Genomic DNA, 25,227 nt, shown 5'->3' with positions numbered 1-25,227 from the left:
ATGTAAGTTGTTATTTACATTAGTCTGTTCCATCTGGAGTAGGGCTGCCATATTTCAAATAGTAAAAACCAGGACACCAAAAGAACAGAAATTCCCCCCAATGTCAATTTCACCTTTGAAATCCTGGTAATGTCCAGGAAAATCTGGACATATGGCAGCCCTAATATGTAGCCATGCTTGCAGTTCTATAAATATAAAGTCCAGAGCATAATAATCTTCATTTTGGTGGATGGGTGGATATGAAAAGTAGCGAATTTAAAAATAGAGACAAACATTACTTTATCAAGTAAAAATATATTATAAACAAACAAATTCTAATGCATTCATGTAGATGTATAGTTTTATAGATAAACCAGAAACCCATACTTGATATTTTGAATATTGTGTGTATAGTATACAATACCACATGAAGTTACTTTGCACTCTGAGTACATCTTATGATTTGCAAATAGATATTACAAAAGTTACTCCACACTTTGGAGAGCAGGCAATTAAACTTTTTTTTTTTTTTTGCAATAAACTTTGTGCCAAATTAGTTATATAAACTATTGGAACAAATGGTTACAAAATACAAACAAGACCAATAATTGTGTATTGATGAAGGGTATTTTTTTATATAAAAAAGTAAGTGGCTCATGATTTTTGTGATTAAATGGACACTTGTGTACTTCTTGATGTCTACTGTGTAAAATGGGATTATTTTAGAGCCCTCATTTGTTTGCATTCGAGATATGAAACGCTTAACACTTGTATGAACAGGTTAAACGGCTTTATACCCATGCACATGATGAATGTCTTACTTAATATAAAGACCCTACATAGAGGGAGCCATAACAGGGAGCAGCCTTGAGGCTCATTTAAGTGAGATATACTTTTTACAATCATTATTTCACAAAAAAGATTTTAAATTATATAATGGGACCACTTCAAGTCATCTTTTCTTCTAATATATAATTATTTCACTGTATGAAAAGTTATAGAAATCAATCCCATTGTCATGGAGCTAGATAGAAAAATAAAAGCAGTCAACAAAACCTGAAGGTTAGAATAATACCATTTCAGTTACACAACCCTTTTTTTGTTATACATCGGTTAAGGAATGGTTTTCTGTGAAACTCCATTTGCTTATAACTTTGAATAAAGAGAGACAAATGAGTCACCTCGGCTATACAAGTGTAAATCTGAAATAACTCCATTGAAGTCATGGACTTGGACTGGTGCAATCAAGTTCATTATTGTAGTTAAAAGCCAACACTAAGCCTATTGCCCCCAAGTACACTAAAGAGTGTCCGCCATTAATGCAATGGACTTCCAGTGTTAAACCGCAGGGAAGAAAACTCTGGTCTTCATATTAAGTTGGATGCAACTCAGAGTTTATGAGAAGGGCTCAAAAATAAATTACTGCAGGACATTAGAAAACAAACAAACTGCCTCCCCCCACAAGTTACTAATGCCAGTCAAAGGAATGATTAATCATTCTGTAAAAATTTGCATTGTGCTCTCTGAAGTAGGAGTAAAGTTGCTCTAAAACAGTACTGTTGACAACAGGATGTGGCCGTCCTTTTGATTCATGTAAACATCTCTCTCTTCCATCACTCCTAATGCAATAGAACCCCTTGGTCTGGTTAAAATAAAAATTTGAAGACATAATTCTGGATGGCAGGTTCAGAAATCTTTCCACTTTTTGTAATTCAGGAAGAGGGTCCTTGATCAAGGTATTTCCATCTACTATGTGAATCTGATCCAAATGGAAATGTTTAAGCCACCTCTCCATGTGGATGTCATACAGACTTCTCTGGATAGCCTTGTATTTGGTATTAAGTGCTCCATTTTTAATAACAATGTCTTCAAAGAGCTGAACAGGCTTGTGGCTTTCCAGCCTGTTGTAATAGACTTGGGTATAATCAGAGATAACTCTCTCTGTGGGGTCTCTTAGAATAAGCAGCAGTTTAATGGAACTATTCATATCATGAATCCTTTCGGGAGCCTGTGGCGAGGTAAAATAGCCTGGTGTTTTCTCAATAGTTATTTGATTTTCATATGAAAACGGCATCAGGCCCCTGTACCAGTCAATTCCTTTCACGTAATTCTCATCCCAGTCAAAGAAGTGGACTTCAGTAGCCGCTACCACAATGTTTGGGTGAACATCCAACATTTCAAGTAAGGCCCTGGTCCCTCCTTTGCGAACTCCGATGATGATTGTGTGAGGTATTCGTCTGCTCGTTCCGGGAGGTCTCACTTGTGCTGAATAGTGTTCACTCTTATTGCTGAACAGCATCACTTGGGACTTCAGCGTCTCCATGAGAGCCCCGTTCTCAACTGGAGCGCCATGGGCATGAGTCAGCAGAAGGTATGCTGACACCAGTAGAAAGGCCATGTGGAGAAGAAGGAACTCTCAGTGCAAAATGCAGTTGTGCTGGTCTGGTGAAACAATGAGCACGTGTCTCCGCAAGGAGGCAGCTGATGGAACCGGGGCCAAAGCAGCAACAAATTTCTCAAGCATCTGTGGGTCAGAAAGAACAGGACAGCAATCAGCATCTTGTTTAGCTGAACTCTATAGCAAAAGATTTGCATATCGAACCTGACACCTCTAAAAAGCCATGACAGAAAAAACAAACATACATATAGAAATAGTGAGGCTTGTGCTTTCACCTGCAAGTTTTTAAGACAAGTGAGGCTTGGTCACTTTGTTCTAAATAGTACCACTTCACAGACCAGGGATGGGGAGACCTTCTCAGCCCAAGTGCCACATTCCCTTCTGGGCAACTTTCTGAGGGCCAAAAGTGAGGGCTACAGCAATAAATGTAAATTTTTACCATTCTACAGTAAGCTAGTTTCTACACACACTCACAAACCACTTTCTTGGCTACATTGAAACAAGTACCGTATTTTTCGCCCTATAGGACGTACTTTTCCCCCTCTAAAAATGAAGGGGAAATGTGTGTGCATCCTATGGGGCGAATGAAGGCTTTCGCTGAAGCCTGGAGAGCGAGAGGGGTCGGTGCGCATCGACCCCTCTCGCTCTCCAGGCTTCAGGAAGCTATCCGCAAGCCTTGGGAGCCCGTGGGATAGCAGCCTGCAGCCTGAAACCTGGGGAGCACAGTGGAGCGCACCCCGGGCAAGCCTTGGGAGCCTGGTGCAACTTCCCACTGGGCTCCCAAGGCTTGCGGACAGCAGCCTACAGCCCGAAACCTGGGGAGCGCAGTGGAGCGCGCCCCGGGCTTCGGGCAGACATCCGCAAGCCTGGGGAGCCCGCGGGAGTTCCTGCAGGGCTCCCTAGGCTTGCGGATAGCAGCCTGTTCTGGGGGCTGGGGTCAGGGGAAGCTCGGGCTTCCCCCACCCCAGCCCCGCGCCTGGGGGGGGAAATAATTTTTTTTCTTTATTTCCCCCCCCCAAAAAAAAAACTAGATGCGCCCTATGGGCCGGTGTGCCCTGTGGGGCGAAAAATACGGTAAGAGGCGTTATTAATGTTCAAGGACACAGGCCAGTCGAGCAAAAGTATTTGGGATGTGAAACAGGGTTTGTGTGGCCTAGAGAGAGAGAGTTCTGAGGCCAGATAGAGAGAACCTGAGGGCCAAGTTTGGTCCCTGGGCCCTGAGCAGCTGACAGAATGAAAAAAAGGTGAAAAATAAAATTATTCATTTATTGGGAAATCAAGAACCCTGTAAACATGTTGAAGTGGGGCTGTTCAGCAAGTCTTACTTAGTCTTCCTCCCCAAAAAACTTCCTCCCAAAAAAGAGACCAGATTAATTATTATTTTTCTTTTGGATCTAATGGGAGACCTCCATATCATATCACAAACAGCTTTCAATCATCTCCAAAATATTCATTTTCTCTGTGGAATGAGGGAGGCTGCCATTTAATAAATAAGCTCAAGCTCCCTTGGATGTGTTGAACTTGTTGTGCAGTTCCCATCCAGAGTTTGTACGTAATTACAAAGTTTATCATCCACTTTGATGTTCAGCAACTGAGTCCTTTCATATATTCACGTGTTTCCTACTAAATATGTTCAACATATTAAAGTTATAGACATATTTGTTTTGTGTTCTATTGTTTTGTACAGTTAATCCGTTCACCAATTTTTTGTTCCCTACTATGCTAGAAATCCCTGGGGAATTATTTCCACCCCTTATTGAAATTTAGACTTGCAGTGTATGAACAAAGTTATGAGCACCTTGAACTGTCAAGACAATACTCTTTAGGAGAGTTGGCTGTATTCTATTGTTCATTTCTCCTATTATTTTCAACCTCTATGATCATTAGAGTTAACATTGCAATAGAAGTTCAATGGATCTAGCCCCTCAGGAGGATATAACTGTCTTTGGCATTGCAAGTTGGTAGTTTTTAGAAGTTTCTCCATGTGGTAGGTCACAGGCTCAGAGAATAAGACCCACACAAAATGTCAACACAAAGAATCCCTCATCTGTTATTTTGGGAAGGTTACATTTTCAATTTCAGCAGGTCAGGTTGAGACTGTAGCTCTGTTGAAGGTGTGAAGCAAATGATAAAATAGCAATAGGTAAAAGCTAACTTGGTTCCAACTACCTGAACAATAGTCCAAAGATAATGCCAGCTGTCAAGCAGTGAATCTTTTGTCTGTGCAGCTTGAAAATTTGTATATTTATGCAAAATGAAAGGCACTTCTTTGAAATGGAAATAAATGCCATGTTTTAAAAAAATAATGACAATTTTCCAAAGGAAGATGGAAATGCCATTGAAAACAATGTTCAATCATTGACTTTAAGTGTAAACAAGATCTGGTTTCATATTGATTCACAATGTCCTAATTAAGTCTATGGAAAGGCAAATCATTACACATGGGAAAACAGTTCCCTTTCAATATCTAGCACTATGGAAATGAAATGATTCTTAGTCAGACTAAGCAAGTATTCTTGCTGTAATAAGGAATATTTTACTTCCACTCCACAGGCTGTAACACACATTTTAGAAACTCAAATTATTATTTGCTGAACATCATCATTAATGTTAGCACAAAATGTTTACTCACAATCAAATGGGTACTGATACAAAATATTGACTGCAAGTGTCATCTGTAAACACACTGTGCTTGAGAACAGCTTTGTGTCTTATCTGAAATTCCTCTCTCTCACACACACACACCTTACAGTACTGAGCACACACACAGCTATGATATGCCTTTCATCAGTTTTGGCTGGTAGCCCAGAAGTGGCATAGCGTGAGTTGCCAGTGCCTAGGACAAGACGCAAAAGGGGGCGGCATCACCATGGGAAAGGGGGCTAGCACATCGCGGTGGATCCTCCTCCCCCAATTTTTAGCACAACCTCAACTGCCCAACTGGAGCCCCTCCATCGCTGTGGCTCACCCTGCACCAGCCATTTCAGCTCTCTATAGGATATTCACAGGAAGCTTTGCCAGTGCGGCCTAAGAGCTGGTGCACTGTCAGTCAAGGGTCACACAGCTGACACTCTGGCAGTGTCCCAACATCCCTGCAACTGCCTGCTCCCATATGGAGGCCTGGACTGGGGGCTCTGTGATGCCACAGGGGCCCTGTTTGCCTTTGTCCCAAAGTGGGAGCATGAGAGAGCCAAGGGGGCCAACTGGCACAGAAGTAATCCAGGGTGCATACAGTGGTGGCAGCCATAGCATGTGAGAAGCATGTGGTGCATGGTGCCTCTGAGCAAAGGATGTGGAACTAAGGTGCTGAAAGGAGTGGGCAGCGAGATACCTGGCTGCCTGAGAGACGCTCATACTGTGTTGCTGGACTAGGAAAGGGATACATCTCCCTCCCAGTTTTGCAGCACCTTTGGGACCGCTGCAGTGCAGTGGTGTAGCTTGGCTTGCGCCCCTAACAATTTTTGTGCCTGAAGCAACTGCCTCTGGGCCCCCTCTCACACGAACACCAATGGGCCCAGCTGCACTCCTATCTGGACAGGAATAATAATAATAATTTTATTATTTATACCCTATCCATCTTGCTGGGTTTCCCCAGCTAGTCTGGGCGGCTCCTGGCAGAATAATAACAACACAATAAAACATCAAACATTAAAAACTTCCCTAAACAGGGCTGCATTCAGATGTCTTCTAGAAGTCAAATAGTTGTTTGTTTCTTTGACATCTGAAGGTAGAGTGTTCCACAGGGACGACGCCACTACCGAGAAGGCCCTCTGCCTGGTTCCCTGTAACTTTGCTTCTCACATTGAGGGAACTAGCAGAAGACCCCTGGAGAAGGACGTCAGTGTCCGGCCTGAGCGATGGGAGTGCAGATGCTCCTTCAGGTATTCTGGGCTGAGGCCATTTAGGGCTTTAAAAGTCAGCACCAACACGTTGAATTATGCTCAGAAAAGCACTGGGAGTCATATAGTGGTGTTTTATTATTTAATGTTTTATACGTGTTTTTATCATTTTTAGTTGTTTAAAAGTTTTCTGCACTATTGTTTTTTGTTGCTGGTTTTATTTTGATGTTCTTTTATTGGAATTAAACACATGCACACACTGTTTATATGGTATTTTATGTCCATGCTTTATTTTTATACTTCCAGTTTTTCACTTCTATCTGCATTGTGCAGATAACGTTTTCTTAAAGAGCAGTAAAAAGGTAAAAGAGCAGTACAGTAATGCAAATAAATAAAGGATGACTTTATTCGTATCCTGCCTTTCTTCCATAATGAAATTTAAGGCAGAATGCATGGGGTTCCCATCCAGGCTCTGACCAGACCCAGACCAAGAAGATGGTCCTCAGACCATGACCCACTTGCAGTTTCTTTGTAAATGAAAACTGTGATTCCCAGTATGTTTTGTGCTTCCATAGGCTAACCATGGAAGTATGAAATACATTCAGTCCTTGGACTCAGCTATACAGCAATAAATAAAACATTTTAAATGTTTTGTAAGGTTCAATATACAAATGTGACAATAGACGGTGACAGTGAGCTATGCCAAATTCAGTGTATTTTTCAAACCTTTTTTTTTAAAAAAAAGAAAGTATTTTCACAGCAGTTTTTATATGTGTGTAGATTCCACCCTTGTCACAGACAGCTCTAGCAAGTTTGCAGATTCATTTATTATTCTATATGGCAAAAGTTGCTGCTGAAATAAAACATTACGTAGGAATATATTATGAGGGATAATATGATTCGGAATGCATTATAGAGCTGAAGACTAAATGGATCAAAACTGCCTGTGGGAGCAATTCCATTGAAACAACCATTCCAGATTCAGCCTAAGAGAATTGATTGATTTTGATGAAGCTCAGAGATGTTAGTTCCTGTGGTTATGTTATAATTGATATGTGACTATAAAGACGGTTTAAACTAGATTTAGATTACAATCCTATTACTTAGGAGTAAGTCCCATTGAACTCAATGGGGCTTACTTCTGAGTAGACATGTGTAGGACTGTGCTGTTAGAGCAGCTAATTGAAATGTGTTATCTAAATAATATCTGTATTTTATCATCTTGGTGGAATTAAATGCACAGTTTCAGAAGGCAATATGAATGAGTTTGTATAATAAAAACAATGGATTTGAAATTGCAACACTGCACATTCTCCCTATCTCACAGTACATTTGTAATAGCTCCATGGTGCATAATTAAAAAATTAGTTCTGTCTCTCCCACCCCCCAGCTCCCTAGTACAGCATCAGAATTATAGCACCTTATTACATGTTATGTTTTTGTATTATTTGGTAATGTTGTTGCTTAGATACAAAATGATATTGTGTACATTAGGCAAAAAGAAAAAGTAACACATATTAAGAAACCAAGGCTCATGAATGAAAGATGGCAAGATATTTTGAACTGCAGGAAATTTTAATCACAATGTTTGTAAGAATGAGGCCTAACAAATGATCTTAACTACATAGACAACAGAAGCTGAATCAATTTAAATTTGCATTGTGGAACCCTTTAGTTTGGTAGATCTTATAGTTTAGATTTTGCTGCGTCGAAGTTTGTGGGACTCTAATAAGTGTTTATATGCTGACGCTTTTTTTTATTGCTGTGCCAAACCCTATTTCCTTGCAATGGTTTCATGAGGTAAATGAATATTCACATACAAGGCCAAACAAAACTGAGCACAGAAAACAGAAATTGTGGAGGAAAGAATTGAAGGCGCTTGGCTAAGATCACTAGAACTTACTTTGCTTTCATAAATAAATGCCGAATGTTATCCGCCTTTTGCACAAGGGTGCAATAGGCAGCCATTGCTGTTTGAAAATATTCAAATATCCTTTCCACCATTCAGTGTAAGTTTTTTGTTCTAGCCATGGCCATGACAAACCCACAGCAACAGTATGAATAAAATACAGATCATACATCCATAATATGAACCAACATCCCCAATGGAAGAACAACCATGATGTAAAAGAAATGTTACCAGGGACACCAACAAACCCAAATCCAGCTTAATTTCAGATTAAACCTCTGAATCAGTACAACAATTTAAGGCGATTTTATTTAATTTCTTTTTCCTGATTCTCAACCCCCCCTTTTTTTGCAGCCAGTGCATAGAGGGTCACTCCGTGTGTTATGAAACTATTATTGTCACTCAAAAGAAACTGAGCTATTTCTACTGGACTGTACCTGCTTGCTTGTGTGAACACAGATTTCAGAAAATGATCTCTTCGGTCTCTATATAAAGAGCAGGCTACTGCCAGTCTGTAAAGACAATATTGAGCTAGATGGACCAATAACTTGACTCAGTATAATGGATTTCCCAATGTTCTAGAATAAACCCATTGGAATGAATAGAACTGCTATTTAGCCATTGATGGGTCTGCATTGAGCATGACTAACACTGACTATACCCATGTAGTTAGTACGGCTAACTATAGCTAATGCTGATAGAAAAGTTACATCAAAGTGTGTCTTCAGGAATGTACCAATATATCACCCCATAAACATAAAACATAATTCATTTGTTTTGGCATAATTCATTTAAATATATTTGTTCTCAGCAAACATGTTAATCTATGTGTTATAATCTGCTCTAAGGCAAAGATGCACTGCCGGTGAGTTTTCAGTCTGGAAACCAGAATTGTATTCAGATAAATTCACTGAACCTTGAAGCTGCAATAGCTAATAAGTGCTTAAAACACTTTCTTCAAATCTTACCAAGGCCCGTTGTTGTTCAGCATCTTTATAAATGAGTTGCACAAAGGAATTGAGGGGATGCTCGTCAAATTTGCAGATGACACCAAACTAGGAGGGGTAGCTAATGCTGTAGAAGACAGAATCAGGATTCAATATGACCTTAACAGATTGGAGAACTCATCTCAAACTAAGAAAATGAATTTCAGTAGGGACAAATGTCAGGTTCTGAACTGAGGCAGGAAGAACCAGTTGCACAAATATAAGGTGGAGGACACCTGGCTTACTAATAGTACATGTGAAAAGGTGTCTTAGAAGACCACAAGCTTAACATGAGTCACCAGTGTGATGCAGCAGCAAAAAAAGCTAATGCTATTCTGGCGGCATTGACAAAAGTACTGTGTCATGATCAAGGGAAGTCATAGTGCCACTCTATTCTGCCTTGGTCAGATCACACGTGGAGTACTGTGTCCACTTCTGGGTGCCACAATTTAAGAAGGATATTGACAACCTAGAACATGAGCAGAGGAGGGCAACCAAGATAATCAAGGGTCTGCTAACCCAGCCTTATGAGGAACTGTTGAGGTAGTTGGGTATGTTTAGCCTGCGAAAGAGGCTAAACTGAGAGGAATTATGCTAGCCATCTTCAAATATCTAAAGGGCTGTGACATGGAAGATGGAGCAAGCTTGCTTTCTCCTGCTCTGGAGGCTATGACTCGAACCAATGGCTTCAAGTTACAAGAAGGGAAATTCTGACAAAACATCAAGAAGAATTTTCTGACAGTTCAGCAGTGGAACAGACTTCCTTGGGAGTTTGTGGACTCTTCTTCATTGGAGGTTTTTAAGCAGAGGTTGGATGGCCATCTGTCATGGATGCTTTAGTTGAGATTTCTGTTTGACTCGGGGTTGGGCTAGGGGACCCTCAGAGTCCCTTCCAACTCTGCAACTCTGTGATTCTATGATCAGAACTACAAACATGCTATGGGAGTCCCTTTGGCTTCCTCAATAAAGTATTTGAAGGGCCTGCCTCCCAAAGGTAATTCAAATGGTGTGCCTGTATCACATCATGTGATTGATTATGTGGGATGGGGCTTACATGCGCTCCCCAAATATTTTATTCTAGTTGGCATCCCTGACTGGATATATGGCAAATTGATACTTTATAGGGTTTTCAGATGGTCCAGAAAACTCCCTCCACTCCCAACTGGCCTTCCAAGCATGTTTATTAGGTGGGAGATGGTCAGGTTGAATTGTGCTCTTTCTGGCTACGTTAATGCATTTTTAAGTAGAGCAATGCCACATTATCATTTTAAAATTGTTTTATTTTTTTCTTCTGTCCCCCTATTTTGTAACCCACTTTGGATAAGTTCCTGCTCAGAAAAGAGGTATAATGATAACAATAATAATTATATGATAATAATAAGGCGTGTTTGCGTACATACTTATCTGCTGCTCAAAGAAAAAAGTTCAGATACCCCATGTGCATGGCTCTTTGGAACACTGCCAAGGTCTCTTAATGTACATTTCAATTCCTTATTTTATTTTTCTTTTAAAGGCTTTCCCATTTTATTTAGACATTGCCAGAGAGCATTACAGATACAATAAAGGATAGTGAAGTGGTAAACTCAAGCACCCAAAGTCTGCAATGAAGCTACATGGTTGGTACTTGTGTTAATGAGGCATCATTTCCATTAAAAGCTCAAGAGTCAGGAACCTTGAGGAATAAAGGGAAGGGAAAAAAGCCAACAACTTGGTGGCTAAAGATATGAGTTGCAAAGCAATTGCAATTGGCTCCAGGCTTCCTTCTTACCAGGTACACAGACTAGAATAGATTAAAAAGTAATGCTATGGAAGGCATAAACTATAAGTACATTAAATGGTTAGCAGGTGATGTTTTTAGATAGGCATTTTAGAAAGATTTATTTTCCCCAAGGCTAGAATTATTCCCCCCTCCCTATTCCTGATAACTTTAGGTGTAAAATTCCCTGATGAAAAAGTATAGCTTTGAGGAAATTATCTTCATTTTCTCTGCCACCTTGTCACAAAATAAATGCATGTATACGCCCACAGAGTTGTGTATCAAATTCAAAAGACCAAGTGTGATAGTTGTACATCAATCATTCTTTCAATATTGATTTGTGGTTTCCAAGCAATCAACAAAGAACAAATGATAATTGAAGCCATTTGAAAGGGAACTTTCCCCTGTACAGGTCACATTCTAGAAAAGCTAAATTGGTTTAATGAGATTCAGTCCTCTAAACGACGCCAGTTTCAAAATATGTTGTATGTTATTGCAATAAAGGCTATATATGGCAGCTGTAAATTATACAGACCTACAACAGGTTCTGTAACTGAAGGGATTTGGTGAAAGATAAAGAGACACACTATTTCCCCCTTTTTTCAACTTAAAAAAAAATATATATTTAAGATGAAGTAGGAATCTTTAAAACCCTACTGTACTTCAAGGGAAGAAAGACGAGCAAGATTTGAATGGCTTTTCCTACACGGCCTGATTCAGATCTTCATACTATGTTGTCCCAACCAATTGGAATGTGAGTGTTGGGAGTTGTCCTGGTTCACCCAGTGACTAATGGGCTTTTCTAGCAAAAGGAAGGTATAGCTAGGAAAGCTGCTGCCAGGAGACTCAGGTGCTCTGCTGCTAATTCTCACATTCTGCTAATGCAGTTTCCCATATTTAAGCAGGCTGAAGCTGTCTTTCCTGCAATAAAAGTGCTGGGTTCTTTAAGGGTTTCACAGACTGGGCCGTTAGACAATTCAACAGATTCTTGAAAGGGTGGTCCTCAAGTCCTCAGAAATAAAAAAAAAACCTTCAGCTCTGGCAGATACTGCTGAGCATTCTGCACTTAAAAGATAGAAATCCTGTCATCTGTGAAATGATTATGAATCATTTTCCATTAGCAAAGGGAGCGGGGAAATGTCAAGAGAGAGAGAAAAAGCCAAAGAGCCAATAATTTAACAAGTACTTAAATCCATGTTGATGCCATCTATTCTTGGTCTTTTTGGCCAAGCACATTGCATATTTTCAGTACTGAATGCAAGAAATGAACAGATGGTTAAATAGATAAAATAATAAAACATCTTGCTAATATCGCTATATTAATACATTCGGCTTTTTCTCACAGTAAGGGCTAGCACCTTAGCGCATCAAGCAAATGTGGAACAGCTCATTTCAGGCATATGAAAAAGGAAGAAAACTGTGTTTCTCCATAAGGAAAAACAACAACTTCCAAATCTGCAATTGAGCAATACCTTTATTAGGAGAAGTATGTGGCAAGCTTTCAAGTTCTTCAATTCAGGTTGCAGATCCCAGAGGGGGTGCCATTTTTCTGCCTCCTAGGTGACATCTATGGTGTAATTAACTGTGACCTCCAATTCACAGGTGTATATGTGATGGGAAAGTTATTTCAACTATTACCTAACACTAGCACAGCGCACAATACCCATTGTATAAGTAGAGTACCAATATAAGGTCGAGAAATCACATGTATTCCAGCCTAATTTGGAATGGTGAGGATAGTACACTGCACAGATTCATTTTTGCCTGACCCTCCCGTAATTCTTTATTAATGTTTTCCTATCACATTTACAAAGGAATCAAATATATTGCCTGCACTATGGCTTACATTTGTTTGCAGACAGTCCAGTTCTGCCAAGATGAGCTGTGGCTTGCATACTTCCTTTAGATAAGGCTCTCCTCCTCAAAATGAAATTTTATTTGACTGGCCTTAGTGCTCTTAGTACTTTCCTTCTCAACATGTTTCCTAAGTTTGAGATTTCTTTGAGCATAAAAGCTTGGACTAGCATAATACTCTTGTCTTGACCCATCTTTAGTACAAGGCAATTGATGGATGCCTCACTGCTTTCTCTAATCAGATCCATGGACTATTGGCAAACCTTTACATTTGTGCTCCATGGAATTGCTGTAGAATAACATTTGGCTCCTAAACTAGACTTGATGCCTCCACAGAGGCTTTTCTGATTGGATTTTTCTCTGAACAGAGCTCTTGCCTATCAGTCAACTGTCAGCTTTAACTGACTAAGATTAAGTAGTTGCTGATATGTACCACAGAGAGTGCAAGGAAATGGACAAGAGAATACACAGGACTTTATTTCAGAAGTCTGAAATCAATATTTCTAAAACTGTGTTGCATCCCTGAAATCTTTCGACTGCATGAAACAAGAAGGGTTAATGAAAGTACTGAGCAAAAAACAAAAAAACCACACACTGAACACCTCAGGATCTTAGTGTACTTTTAAGTACTTTGTGCTAAAATGCATAATGAATCTTAAATATAATTAAGCTTTTTGGTTGTTGTTGTTTTAATAAGAAAAGTCTATATTCCAATCACAGTATAAGAACATATCTATGCCAAGTGTCTGATGTACTGAAAATAAAAAGTATCACATTGAATAAACAGTTTTGAGTATATCTTTAACAGTAATTTTAGAAAACTCTAGGTCTTTCTAGCTTGAAGGCTGGCAGGCACGTCCAATATGGAAGTATTTGCACTGAGCATATTTAGCCCTCAAATCAACAGTTGCCGGGGGGAGCACCAACATCAAGATTCAGTTCAGATACCAATGTGGCACTTTGGGAAGCAGCTCAAGTCATCCTGAGGTGCTTCATAGTCTGTCTGGTTTGACTCAGGGTCTGGATCCCACTCTGCCTCAGGAAGAACCAACTCTTACCATCTCTATTGTTGAAGTCTCTTTTGAAGGATAGGAAAACTTCTGAGAAATTTCAACACACCACTTGCACTAACCACAAGTTTGATTCATGTGCTGTAGTTGTACAGTCTTGGGTTCCTGTTTATGTACTTCCTCTCAACTGTCTTCCTTTGTACTTTCACAAGCCTCTGCTACGCCTGCACCAGCTGAAACCTTTACTGCACCGAGATCATTATGTGATTTATTCTATGCCAAACTTTTTCAGTTCAACAGTCCCTTTTACCTGGGGCTTTTGTCCTATGGCTACTATCTATAGTATATTCGTGACATATTAAACCATTAGTTTCCTGCAAGCTGTTTCCTGTAACACAAGCAGGCGGCATGCCTTCAGATCCATTGCCAATTCAAAGCAATGCTAGAATATACTCTGCCTCTTGCTCCCACTACTGTTCATGGCAGCTTCAAGAAAGAAGCTGAGTATTGCTCCTCTTGCCTACATCAGTGTTTGAGTTTGAGAGAATTCAGAACAGGCAGTGCTACTGATGCAAATACTTCTGCTACTGCCATTACCAGACCCACCAGTTATTTGTCTAAACCTATCAGTAGGGTTGGGGGCTAGGGCACCTGATGACTTGCCAGATGCATGTGCCTCTCATGAATAAGAGTGGTGTGTGTGTGGTGCTTAAAATGGGCTGAAATTAACCAGTTCACTCTGGCAGAGTCAGAGAAAGGCACACACACAACTGGGGGCTGGGCCTGAGTGCATGAGAGAAACAAGTGGAGTGAAAAATAAGATAAAATAGCTCAGTTTAATTGAAAAAGATTCACATGCAAAGTCCCAGATCTAGCATGGGGCAAGGATAAAAATACTAAAAAGGAAAATACAGGAAGAACAAACTGAATATCACACATGAATAGCGGCCCTAAAACCGAAATTAGGGAAAAGAGGAATAAGACTACACACTAATAAAAAAATTGTGCAGAAGTACTGGAACAGAAAAACACACACAATGAAAATAAAGGTGGTAGATGTAATGTGTTATTTCTGGTAGACTGAAAATGATTCAGAAGTATAGTCAGTAGGAAGAAGGATACTACCTAATCCAGCAGAACTCTTCTATGTCTGCTCAGGAGAGGAAACTTGCTAAAGATCAATGAGCATTTGAGACAAATACATATGTGTTTCTCAACTTCTCTTTCATGAAGCATTGTGATTGGACAGCCCTGTTAAATTCTAAACCTCTCAGTCAAAATGGCCTATCCCTCCTTCCCTCTCTGCCCACACTTTCCCACTCAATGAAGGGCATTTCTTGTAAACTTGGTTTCCTTTGTCACAAAAAAATGATAGCAATGGGTAGGTGGGTGGGTTGCAACCAAGTCATCAGAATAGAACAAAGCTTTTGGGATTTCCCACTTCAACTTATGGGACCTTGTAGAAACCCTGTCTCACCTGGGACAAGCCCTGAAATGCTATGGGGCACCCTGGTTCAGAAGCCACCGCTAAAAAAAAAACAAAAAAACCCAGCACTCTAGAACAGAGGCAGATGAGCTTCAAGCTTGAGAGATCTATTTTGCTAGACCCCAAGACCTACCAGCTGGAAACAAAATAGTGGCTTAGGACAAGGGGCAGACAGCCACTTAGAATTAAGGAAGAGGGCATCTGAGTGAATCTTATCACAGGATTTCATTTTTGTACTGAAGTCCCAATCCTTTCACTCAAAATGCATTCTTGATCCTGCCCCTCACCACACCCCAAAAACCCCAAGCCATGTGTTCCAGCAACGTAATTTGGAAAAAGGTTGCTGACATTTTTAAAAACTGGGAATCAGAAATCCTTGGTGATCTTCTACAGTACATATCATCCAAAGATCAACTATATTGGTGTTCTGCCCACTTCAGATTTATATTGTAATTAAGGGCTTGCATATAACAATGACACCTGTATTATTTTCAGGAGTTTTCTCTCACTTTACAACACTGTCAGCTGAACTACTTTCAGTGCTGAATTTCAGTTCAATCTGAATTAATATGGTGGAATTTTAAAACTATTCAGAAATTGAGTTTATAAAATGTTAAGAAAGGCCTCCAGCTGCATGAAATCCATGGGGTGCAATATAATTAGAGCTTGGAAAAGTTTTAGCTGTGACAAATAATTCTGCTGACACTGATACATCTTAACATTGAGGTAGGAGAATCTGGAGTGAAATTGGGAGCTGGACAAAGCAGCAGTAATACTTTAGTAACTTTCCACACCTGTGTAGTTGCTTTTCTTGTTGCTAAAATCATATTGGTAGAAACCAACCTAAGAATCAATACATTCCAGTAACATTTTACTACAATGTTTCTGCAGATTAGCAATGGGCTACATTAGCATTGTTGATGTTCAAACTCTTAGATTTTAATTAAAGTTTTGGGGAAAGGGAAGAAAAGCACTCTTGTAGACATGTTGCCAACAAAGGTCCGTATAGTAAAAGCTATGGTTTTCCCAGTAGTGATGTATGGAAGTGAGAGCTGGACTGTAAAGAAGGCTGATCGCCGAAGAATTGATGCTTTTGAATTATGGTGCTGGAGGAGACTCTTGAGATTCCCATGGACTGCAAGAAGAACAAACCTATCCATTCTTAAGGAAATCAGCTCTGAGTGCTCACTGGAAGGACAGATCATGAAGCTGAGGCTCCAATACTTTGGCCACCTCATGAGAAGAGAAGACTCCCGGGAAAAGACCCTGATGTTGGGAAAGATGGAGGGCACAAGGAGAAGGGGACGACAGAGGACGAGATGGTTGGACAGTGTTCTTGAAGCTACAAACATGAGTCTGACCAAACTGCGGGAGGCAGTGGAAGACAGAAGTGCCTGGCGTGCTCTGGTCCATGGGGTCACGAAGAGTCGGCTACGACTAAACGACTAAACAACAACAACAACAGACATGTTGGGTTGCAATCCCACACTGTTACAATAATGCAAGTAGGATTGCACCCTAATCTCAAGAACCAATAGGAGGAAATCCACATTCTTCATATTTAAAATAGCGAACATTACTTTGAATGTGCCTAGAAACTTAATGGCATGTATCCACTTAAGGAATGCTTCTCTAAATGGATGTAGTAAATAAATAGTTACAAGAAGTATAATTTGATGTAGTTATCAGTAGAAAGGAACAGCACTGATAGCCACATGTAAATCAAATATGTACTATCATGGGAGAAACATGTATGCGATTGTACTTAGACATTCTGGACCTTTCTCTCCTCTACCCATAGTGTCTCATTGTTCCCCTTTCAGTACTTTTCTGTCTCCTTCCCTGCCTGCATCTGGTCCCTGAGATCCATTGCCATAAATTTTTTTGGTCTTTTTTCTTAATGCACCATTTATTTATTTATTTATTTATGTTTGGAAGGAAGATGTCTTGTACCAACTCAGACAAAGGTCCATCTAGCTAACTATTGTCTACACTGTAGGACTGCCCTCCTGTGGAGAACTATTTATCTACAGTGACTTGCCATGCAGAAAAGGCTTCTTTCACCCTGTGACTACAAACTAACATTTTGGGTATGTGTTTAAGGACTTCTAGGATGCAAAGGGCTTTACAATTTTTTAAATCTCAATTCATCCTCACAAATGGGCATTTAAAAGGGTACAAGTCTCCATTATAGAAGGGCCTTGGTTTTTCATTGACATTATATAAAATGGATAGCTGAAAGTTTATCTGCCATGTCTCTCCTATGAAGCAAGGGTAAGTCATGAAAAATAGGATTTTTCTGCCCGATTGCCTAGAAAGTCTTCAATGTGACATTTCAGTTAAGGAGACAGATTAGTGCTCCTAAAAACTATGGACACAGAAATGTCACACCAGTCATTATCCATTTGTATGTAACTATTCTATTTGTATTTAGACGTTTGATCTCCTTGAAGATACATGGGTCAGTGGTCTCTTTTTAGAGTTTAGACAGATGACCTTAGTGTAGTTTGGAACAAAGGCAGGTCTGTCCTGAGACATTTATACTTTTAAACAAAGTGTAGATCTGGTTTTGTAGAACATTTGACTAGTGATTTCAAGTGTTGTGAATTTGGAATCATATATGTCATATCAATAGTGCTAAATATCTGATTGTCCGTTTAAAAAAGTTTAAGTTACATTTTTATCACAATCATAGTTGTGGTGGCACTTTAGGGCAGAGCAGAACTTTACTTCATCAAACACAACAACAAGACGAACAAATGGGCTGTAATCTGAACTTTGCTCCAATTGGCAGTGGCCCTGTGACAATTTAGCCAGTTGTAACTGGTGATGCCAGGGACCGAACCTGGGACATTTGGTATGCAGAACATGCACACTTCCACTGAGCTACAGCTCTTCCTTTTCTCCTGCATTCTCTTCTCCCCATCCATTTTACTCCCAGTTTCCCCTAGTTAGGCTCCCACAGTTGGCAAATGGTCTTGGGCAGAGGTCCTTCCTTCCTGAAAATGTTCCCATGCCTTCCTGTTTTTCTAGAAGCACTGCACTGGGAACGTAGTTTTCCTGAGGTAACATGTCTAGCACTTGGCACTAACTTCTTTAGTTTTCAAATTCACATTTTTGCCCTGGCTATAATATGGTTAGATCATAATTGGGGGAATTTAAGACCCTTGACACCTGAGGTAAATATTTTAGGGCTCACTCATATTCTTTCATCTGTGACATGTTTTAACTGACTTCATTTTTGTTTGTTTTTTAAATTGTTGTAACCCACCCAGGGACCTCATAGTGAGAAATGGGTAACAATATTATTAAAAAATAAATGTGAACTGCTCATTTACTACATTGAAGTATGAAACCAACAATTCACGACAATTGCCAAACCTTCAAATGGCAATTCCAAGCTAGGAACTCAATTGTAAACACTAAAAAAACACACCTGTGTACATGCATGAATAAATGTTTACGATTATTTCATTTCAATTAATTAGGTTGGTTACACTGAAACTTTGTCATAAAATGCCTCTGATCTCATAATTTAGGCCAGCAAACAGGAAAACAACAAATCATTTAGAGTCATTTAATTTCTTTTCTTGTGTGCAACACATCAGGAAAAGAACAATCTTGATTGTAATCCACCTCAACTAACATGCACTCAGGGTTTTTTTGTTTTGCTAAGGAAAGTGATACATGTGATATAAAACGATTTAATCTAGAAGCTGGAGGAAAGATGACAAGTGGATGAAAAGCAGCCAAGTCAAACAAAAGCACATGCCATAGATGCTCTAATAGAAACTGACTACTGCCTTTCTGAAAAGAAAACACAGAAGTTAATGCTGATGCTGAAAGGCAACAGGCTGAGATCAGAAATACATTTTCATTAACAAAAATTACATGGCGCCAGCTCAATCAGATACACAAGGAACATAATGCAGAGCAATGGTCTTACATTCTTCATGTGAACATAGGAACCGGAAGCAACAAAGATTAATTCAGAATGTGTTACGACATGATGTAGCCCTTAACAAAGTCTTCGACAAGCCATCTGGAGGACATAGGAGCTATTTTATCCTTGGATCATATTGACAAATTCCACCACACACACAAATACACAACCATGTAAACCAGGAATGGAGAAAACCTTGCAGCCTGAGGGATGCATACCTTTGTGGGCAGCCTTTTAGGAGCTGTATCCCAGTGGTGGGCAGGGCCAGAGGAAAATGTGGGCAGAGCAAGGAATGTAAATTTTACCTCCATACATCAGAATAGATTTGCACATACAATCCTTCACCCAGGCAGGCAAGAGACATAATCAGGGTCCAATACAAGGGAGGGTTCATTGAGGGTGTGGCCTGGGGATAATGGGCATGGCTGAGGAGGAGGTAGGTACATCTTTGGGAGAGTCTTGAGGATCAGACAGAGAAGGCTGATGTAAACGCTTTGACATATAGGGATGCATACCGAAGGAGCTGGCATTAAATTCCATTATTGTAGCTGTACTGAAATAGCAGCTGGCATCCTTCATGCTAGCATCTTTTTACAACTGTATGAACTAAAGCACGGTTTAATGATGATGAAGATACAGAACATTTCTTTGCTTTTCAAGTTGTGTCACACAAACTGTTGCATTTTCAATGGTCTCTGTGTAGCTACCTGGTCATATGCACCAGTGCTTAAACAGGTAACAGTCTAACAGTAAAATAAACTTGGCACCCATGTACAACTGAGTAAACTGGAACAACCATACATTTATAAAGGGAGCAGGTCAAAACGACTTAAAATCTCTACCTTGCCACAGGCAGCCCAACAGCAAAGAACACATAAATTGTAGTTGGCTGTGTTGGTCTATTAGGAACAAAAAATCCAGAATATCCCCAGTAGCATGATACCTTTACTAGGACCAAGTAAAAACCACAAACTAGTGAGCTTTCAGGTTCTCCAGAACTCTTCTTCTGACATGAAGTTCAGTAAAATGATATGGGTGGGAGAAAAGAAAAGGCTAAGCATTGGCAGTGGACACACACAAAAATGCACCTAATTTGTCTTTTATTAATTCTTAACTTAGTGTACCACCTAAAATTAGTATCCAGCTTTGCAGATACCATATTTCTTTTTTTTCTGCCTTAGCAAAGGTCATAGCTTGTGGGTTCTGCTGATTGCTGGAGACGGATCAAAGCACTTATTAGTGTTTATATTTTCCTTCTCCCAGTATGTCTCAGTTTAGCACCTAGCAGGGTCTGATCTAATTAAGGCTGCAGTTTATGTGAACATTTGCCCGGGAGTAAGTCCCATTGAACTCAGTTAAGAACTATTTCTGAGCAGACTTGCATGGAACTGCACTGTTAAATCTGCATAACACCTCCTGTGCTCCATTATAAGATTTAAAATAATCTGCTGACTTAGGGGCTTCGACATCATGCCTAGCTCCCCAGCCACTGTTGTTTTGCTTAACATTCCCGCTTAGCAGAAATAAATCACTTGCCTATTAGTTGGTGACATTTTAATTGGTCCTAGCTTCTGTGTTTTTTGAATAGTGTAAAGGGCACCAGTGAAGCAGTATGCAATATGAAAGATATACCCCAGAATTTCCCAGATATACCCCAGATGACTGAGCATCCTTCCCAGGTTTCACATGACTACGCTTGCTTCAAAAGCTGCATCCCAGTATCATCCAAAACATTTCAAGGGAAGCTGGGGTGTACATCTGGAATGATACATCCAAGCTGCTTGGGCCATGGCCTTGTCTTATCCCAATATAATGAGTATGGCCTCACAGTGCCACACCACACTGGTTGCTAATAAATAAAAAAAAGTAAAATTAGCCTTTCTTCCCATATAATGACAATTGCAAAAGGAAGGAAGAGGCAAGAAAAGCTAAAGGCTTCAAGGGAGTTTAAATGCAAGAGCACATCTCTGTCTGAGCTTTGTTGTTTGTAGTCAAAGGTCTTTACAATATAAACAATAAAAAACAAAGAATCCAATCCAAGAGCAAGTTAAAAACATATTGATTTTTAGAACTGCAAATTATCTAAACTTTAATCCTGTAATGTAAGTTGGATATTTATTTATTTTTAACCCACCTTGACAGTATACTGTTTTAGGTTTATAAAAGTGAATGAAATCTGGCTGTGACATCTGTCACTCCATAGATCTTTAGGGCTGATCTGCACATGCTCGTGCTTGGCTCTCTTTGTTGATGACCACTGGCTTTTTCACTTCTATATTTCATTTTATGAGATTAATGAAAAGTGTTGCAGTGAATGATAACTTAACTATTATCATGAAGTGCCCTTGTGGTCATTCAAGAAGGTAACATGCCGTCCTTCACTTGACAGGCCATACAGACACTCCTTTTAATCCAATGCCTTCAGAACTGATTCAATGCTGATTGATTTACCATACTATTCCTTTCAACACTTATTTTCAGTATTCCTTTCTGGGCTAAAATTGCTTTTTTGTGCCTCTTTATCTGAACATAAAAATGTAGGGATTAAAGGCTTAGTGGTCAGCTAAATATATGTTCAAATACTGTAGTTTCCATAGGTTCTTCATATCTTTCTTGGATCAAAAGACCAGGGTTATAGCAATCATTAAACATCAAAAAGACAAATGTGAAAACTATTTTGGTAAAAACGTCTGTTTAGAAATCATCATTGATCATATTATCTGACTACCTCTTACTTTTTGAGTTTTTTATTCTCTTTGTGCTTATGATCGGCAAAACTTGCTATATATTTTGTAGCCTATCCTAGTATCTCCCTCTCCAGTAATCATTCTTTTAAAATGATGCTATGTTGATTTTTGTCATTACCAACTCTCTTTTTCAGAATTATTTATAAAATGTGAAATCTCCATACCTCAGAAACATACATACAGGGGACAATAAATCCAAATTTGGAATTGAACTGTAAGTTATACAATAAACAGAAAGAGTTATTTCTGTTTATAACTCACTAAGAAAGCAATGAAATTGAAGAATGCAGGCTATAAGTTAATGATGGCAGCTCTTTCTGAATACAGTGTGTATATATATGGATATTTCCCAAAAATACATTTAAGAAGACAGAGCAGTTTCCTTCTCTCAAAACCTTAACTTTTGTATGTTGAGCTATTCTTTCTAATGCTGTATTATCATTGCAAGATACATTGTGGTGGTAGCATTTACATTTACTAAGTAAAACCAGTTTCATGGTTAGGTCCTGCTAGCTATTCAGAGTGTGTATGTGAAAGAGTAATTAAATTAAACAAATGCAAAACTGACTAAAGGATACATTGTCAACAGTGATAATAGAAACAAAGAGGAGCTTCATAGGGGCTTGGAGTCTGCTATTGGAGCAAGTAATGTTCCAGGCATAGGAGCCAACTCCTAGAGTACAACAAGGTCCCTTCACCCCCCCCCCCAAAAAAAATTGAGGGTGTTGTCCCGCCTCAAAGTTTATGGGTATTGCCATTCAAATAGTGTGTGTGTGTGCTGCATCTTGTGATCAATAAATTATGTGGGGTGGGGCTTACCTTCCCCCACCCCAATATTTTATTAAAGTTGGCACCTCTGGTTCCAGAGGCATCCAGAGTGCTATCTGGTCTGTGGTTAATGGATGAATTTTAGTTTCCAAGGATGGGTGCTGGTGACCATTTTTGTTCTTGCACCTCATTGCTGATAAGTGGTGAGAATGGGCCTTTTTTGTAGTAGTTTCCTGTCTATGGAATGCTCTCTCCAGTGAGGCCTGCCTGGCACCAACTTTGTCATCATCTGGGCATGGGCAAAGATCCTTTTGTTTTCTCATTCATTTGGGCAGCACCGATGATTTTTTTACTTTCATGCCTATGTATTTTTTAAAAAGTTATTACTGTATTTTACTTTATTTTGCAAATTATTCTTGTAAATTGCTTCAGGACATTTGTTGGGAGAAGCAATTTATTTACAAGTTCAATAAGCTATCTGCTGTCAAGAACTGCATCAACTGAAAATTCAGGAACCATGAACTGTTTTAAGTGTAAGTACTCCCACTTTCCTCTGGCACATGCAAATGTGTGGGAGCCATAGGGCAACAGAAATCCAGCAGATTTATCTTGTTAACGAAGCAGCAGGAAATATTGCCTAAGATCTCTGAAGGATCAGGAATGCTCGAGAGGAATGACAAAGGAACTGTCAGAGTATCCCCCTTGCTGAGATTTAACATTTAACATGAACCTAGTATCAGGATTAGCTAATATGCAAGCATAGTGGTTTGAAACTAAATAGTAAAGATGAACTAAGATGGGGAACAGTTTCTTGCAGAAAAGTTCGGCCCCTGTTCTGCCCTCCCCATCTTGGGGATCTTTTGAGGCCATCAAATGGGGTAAAAATGTTTGACTCCTCTATATAACTATGTCAAGAATGGTCCACTTTTCCCACATTGCAAAACTCAGGCAGATGGAAGAGGATATAAAAGAAAGAGGAGTAGATGATCATACTAGCTCCCGTGAAGACCCGCTAATCCCTGGAATCAGTATGAAGCCCACAATAATATAAAAATAGAACACATAACTTACTGGGGAAGTTCAAAACTAACTTTTCTAATCCTCCATGCTTTAAGGATCAGGAATGTGCCCCAATTATCTACCTTTTTGTTTAACACTAGAATTGCAAATGAACTGATGGTTGAACCATCCTTTCCAAAAGACATTTTAAAAAGTGCTTCACTCTGTCTTTAATTTCATTACCGTTTAACCTGCTTTAAAAGTTTCCAAAAATTCCTTTAGCACCCCTTTCTTTATCCCTCCTCTCAGTCCCATGCATGGTCAATAAGCAGCTGCGGATGTGTGAGAAAGCACATATTTAGCACGGAAAACACCCCAGCCTTTATGGGCTATTAGGAACTAAGACTAGGAAGAGAAACATAACCCTGAATCTAGGTAGCCAGAAATGTAAGTGCATGAATGAAAAGACCAATGCAGGTAATTAGCTGACTCATGACTGAGTCATACTCCACCGCACCTTTCCTTCAACATCCTCCCTTCACTCTTTCCAGCCACACTTCTCCTATAATCATTTGATCAACAGCCAGTGTCTTCTGGTTATTGTTCCAGTAAAATCTCCATTGCATGTCCTCTTTCAAACATCATCCCAACTGGCTACCCAGCCTGTCCTAGGAGCATAACCAACAAGGGAAACAAGAATGGTTAGGGTAACACTGAGCTAATGAGGTCTCACCCTTGATCATGCTCCACCAGTGAATCTCTGGGCAAGACAGATTTGTACTCCTCAGTTAGTTGGGGTGTTGTCCTCCATCATAGAGGTAGTTCTGTCCTGCCTTAGTGGGTTTAAGCTGGGCAAAAGACCGCACTGGAAGTTTTCTATGAAATCCCTGCAACCACGTATTTATTCTGCTGCATTGTAAAGAGAGACAAAGCACTCAAGTTTTCAGTGAACAATATTTATATCATCACAAAACTCAAGGCAATTTTGCTTTGAGTTTCTATTAAGATGACTTAATAATAAGACTGCTTCAGGAACCATAATTATAGGACTTTCAGAGGAATAATTATTCACATTACAGTTGCATATTATATAGCTGCTTATGGGTTTCAGAGCAAGTCTCTTTATGTGACTGAGTAGGCAGCAAGATCCATAAAGACTGTACTTAATCATTAATTACAATTCTCTGAATATTAGTTATGAGAAGACTATAGAAACGTTGATGCTATATTTAGGGGCCAAAGAAAGGAAACAATGCATCCTTTAGGGTGCATAAATTAGATCATGAACCATATCATAAACCCAACAGTGTATCATATACGGAATGTTTGTGTGTGGTAGAGTTCCCTACAGAGAAAAAGGTTGTGACCCAGAGCAGCAATTTGCATGAATGCAAGCGAACTATTTTCCAATTAATAACTTTCTTTGTACTGTTCACTACTGCAGACAAAGAGGTAAGAGAAGTCAGTTCTTAAACTAATATGCCTGTTTTGGCTGGATCAAGCATGAGCTTTCCAGAATGCTCTTCTGCAGTATTTTTCTTCTTCTTCAGGGG

At 39.6% G+C, this 25,227-nt stretch overlaps 1 protein-coding gene across 1 annotated transcript; it reads right to left on the bottom strand.

The window, feature by feature from the left end:
• Nucleotides 1-278: 278 nt before the first annotated feature.
• Nucleotides 279-24,585, bottom strand: LOC310708131 (heparan sulfate glucosamine 3-O-sulfotransferase 1-like). The gene is made up of 2 exons (XM_083506006.1): nt 24,408-24,585; nt 279-2,503 (listed from the first exon to the last, which is right to left on the bottom strand). The coding sequence occupies exon 2, from the start codon at nt 2,375-2,377 to the stop codon at nt 1,448-1,450; it is 930 nt and encodes a 309-aa protein (XP_083362132.1). The 5' UTR covers nt 2,378-2,503; nt 24,408-24,585; the 3' UTR covers nt 279-1,447.
• Nucleotides 24,586-25,227: the final 642 nt, after the last annotated feature.

This window comes from Podarcis liolepis (assembly GCF_965112155.1).
Source record: "Podarcis liolepis genome assembly, chromosome: 5".
Taxonomy (NCBI): Eukaryota; Metazoa; Chordata; class Lepidosauria; order Squamata; family Lacertidae; genus Podarcis; species Podarcis liolepis.
Note: the sequence above shows the minus strand (reverse complement) of the source record. Positions and strands in the feature narration are given on the sequence as shown.

What these genes read in the sequence shown, in the direction of transcription:
- LOC310708131 (XM_083506006.1), bottom strand. Translation starts at nt 2,377, where the DNA reads ATGGCCTTTCTACTGGTGTCAGCATACCTTCTGCTGACTCATGCCCAT.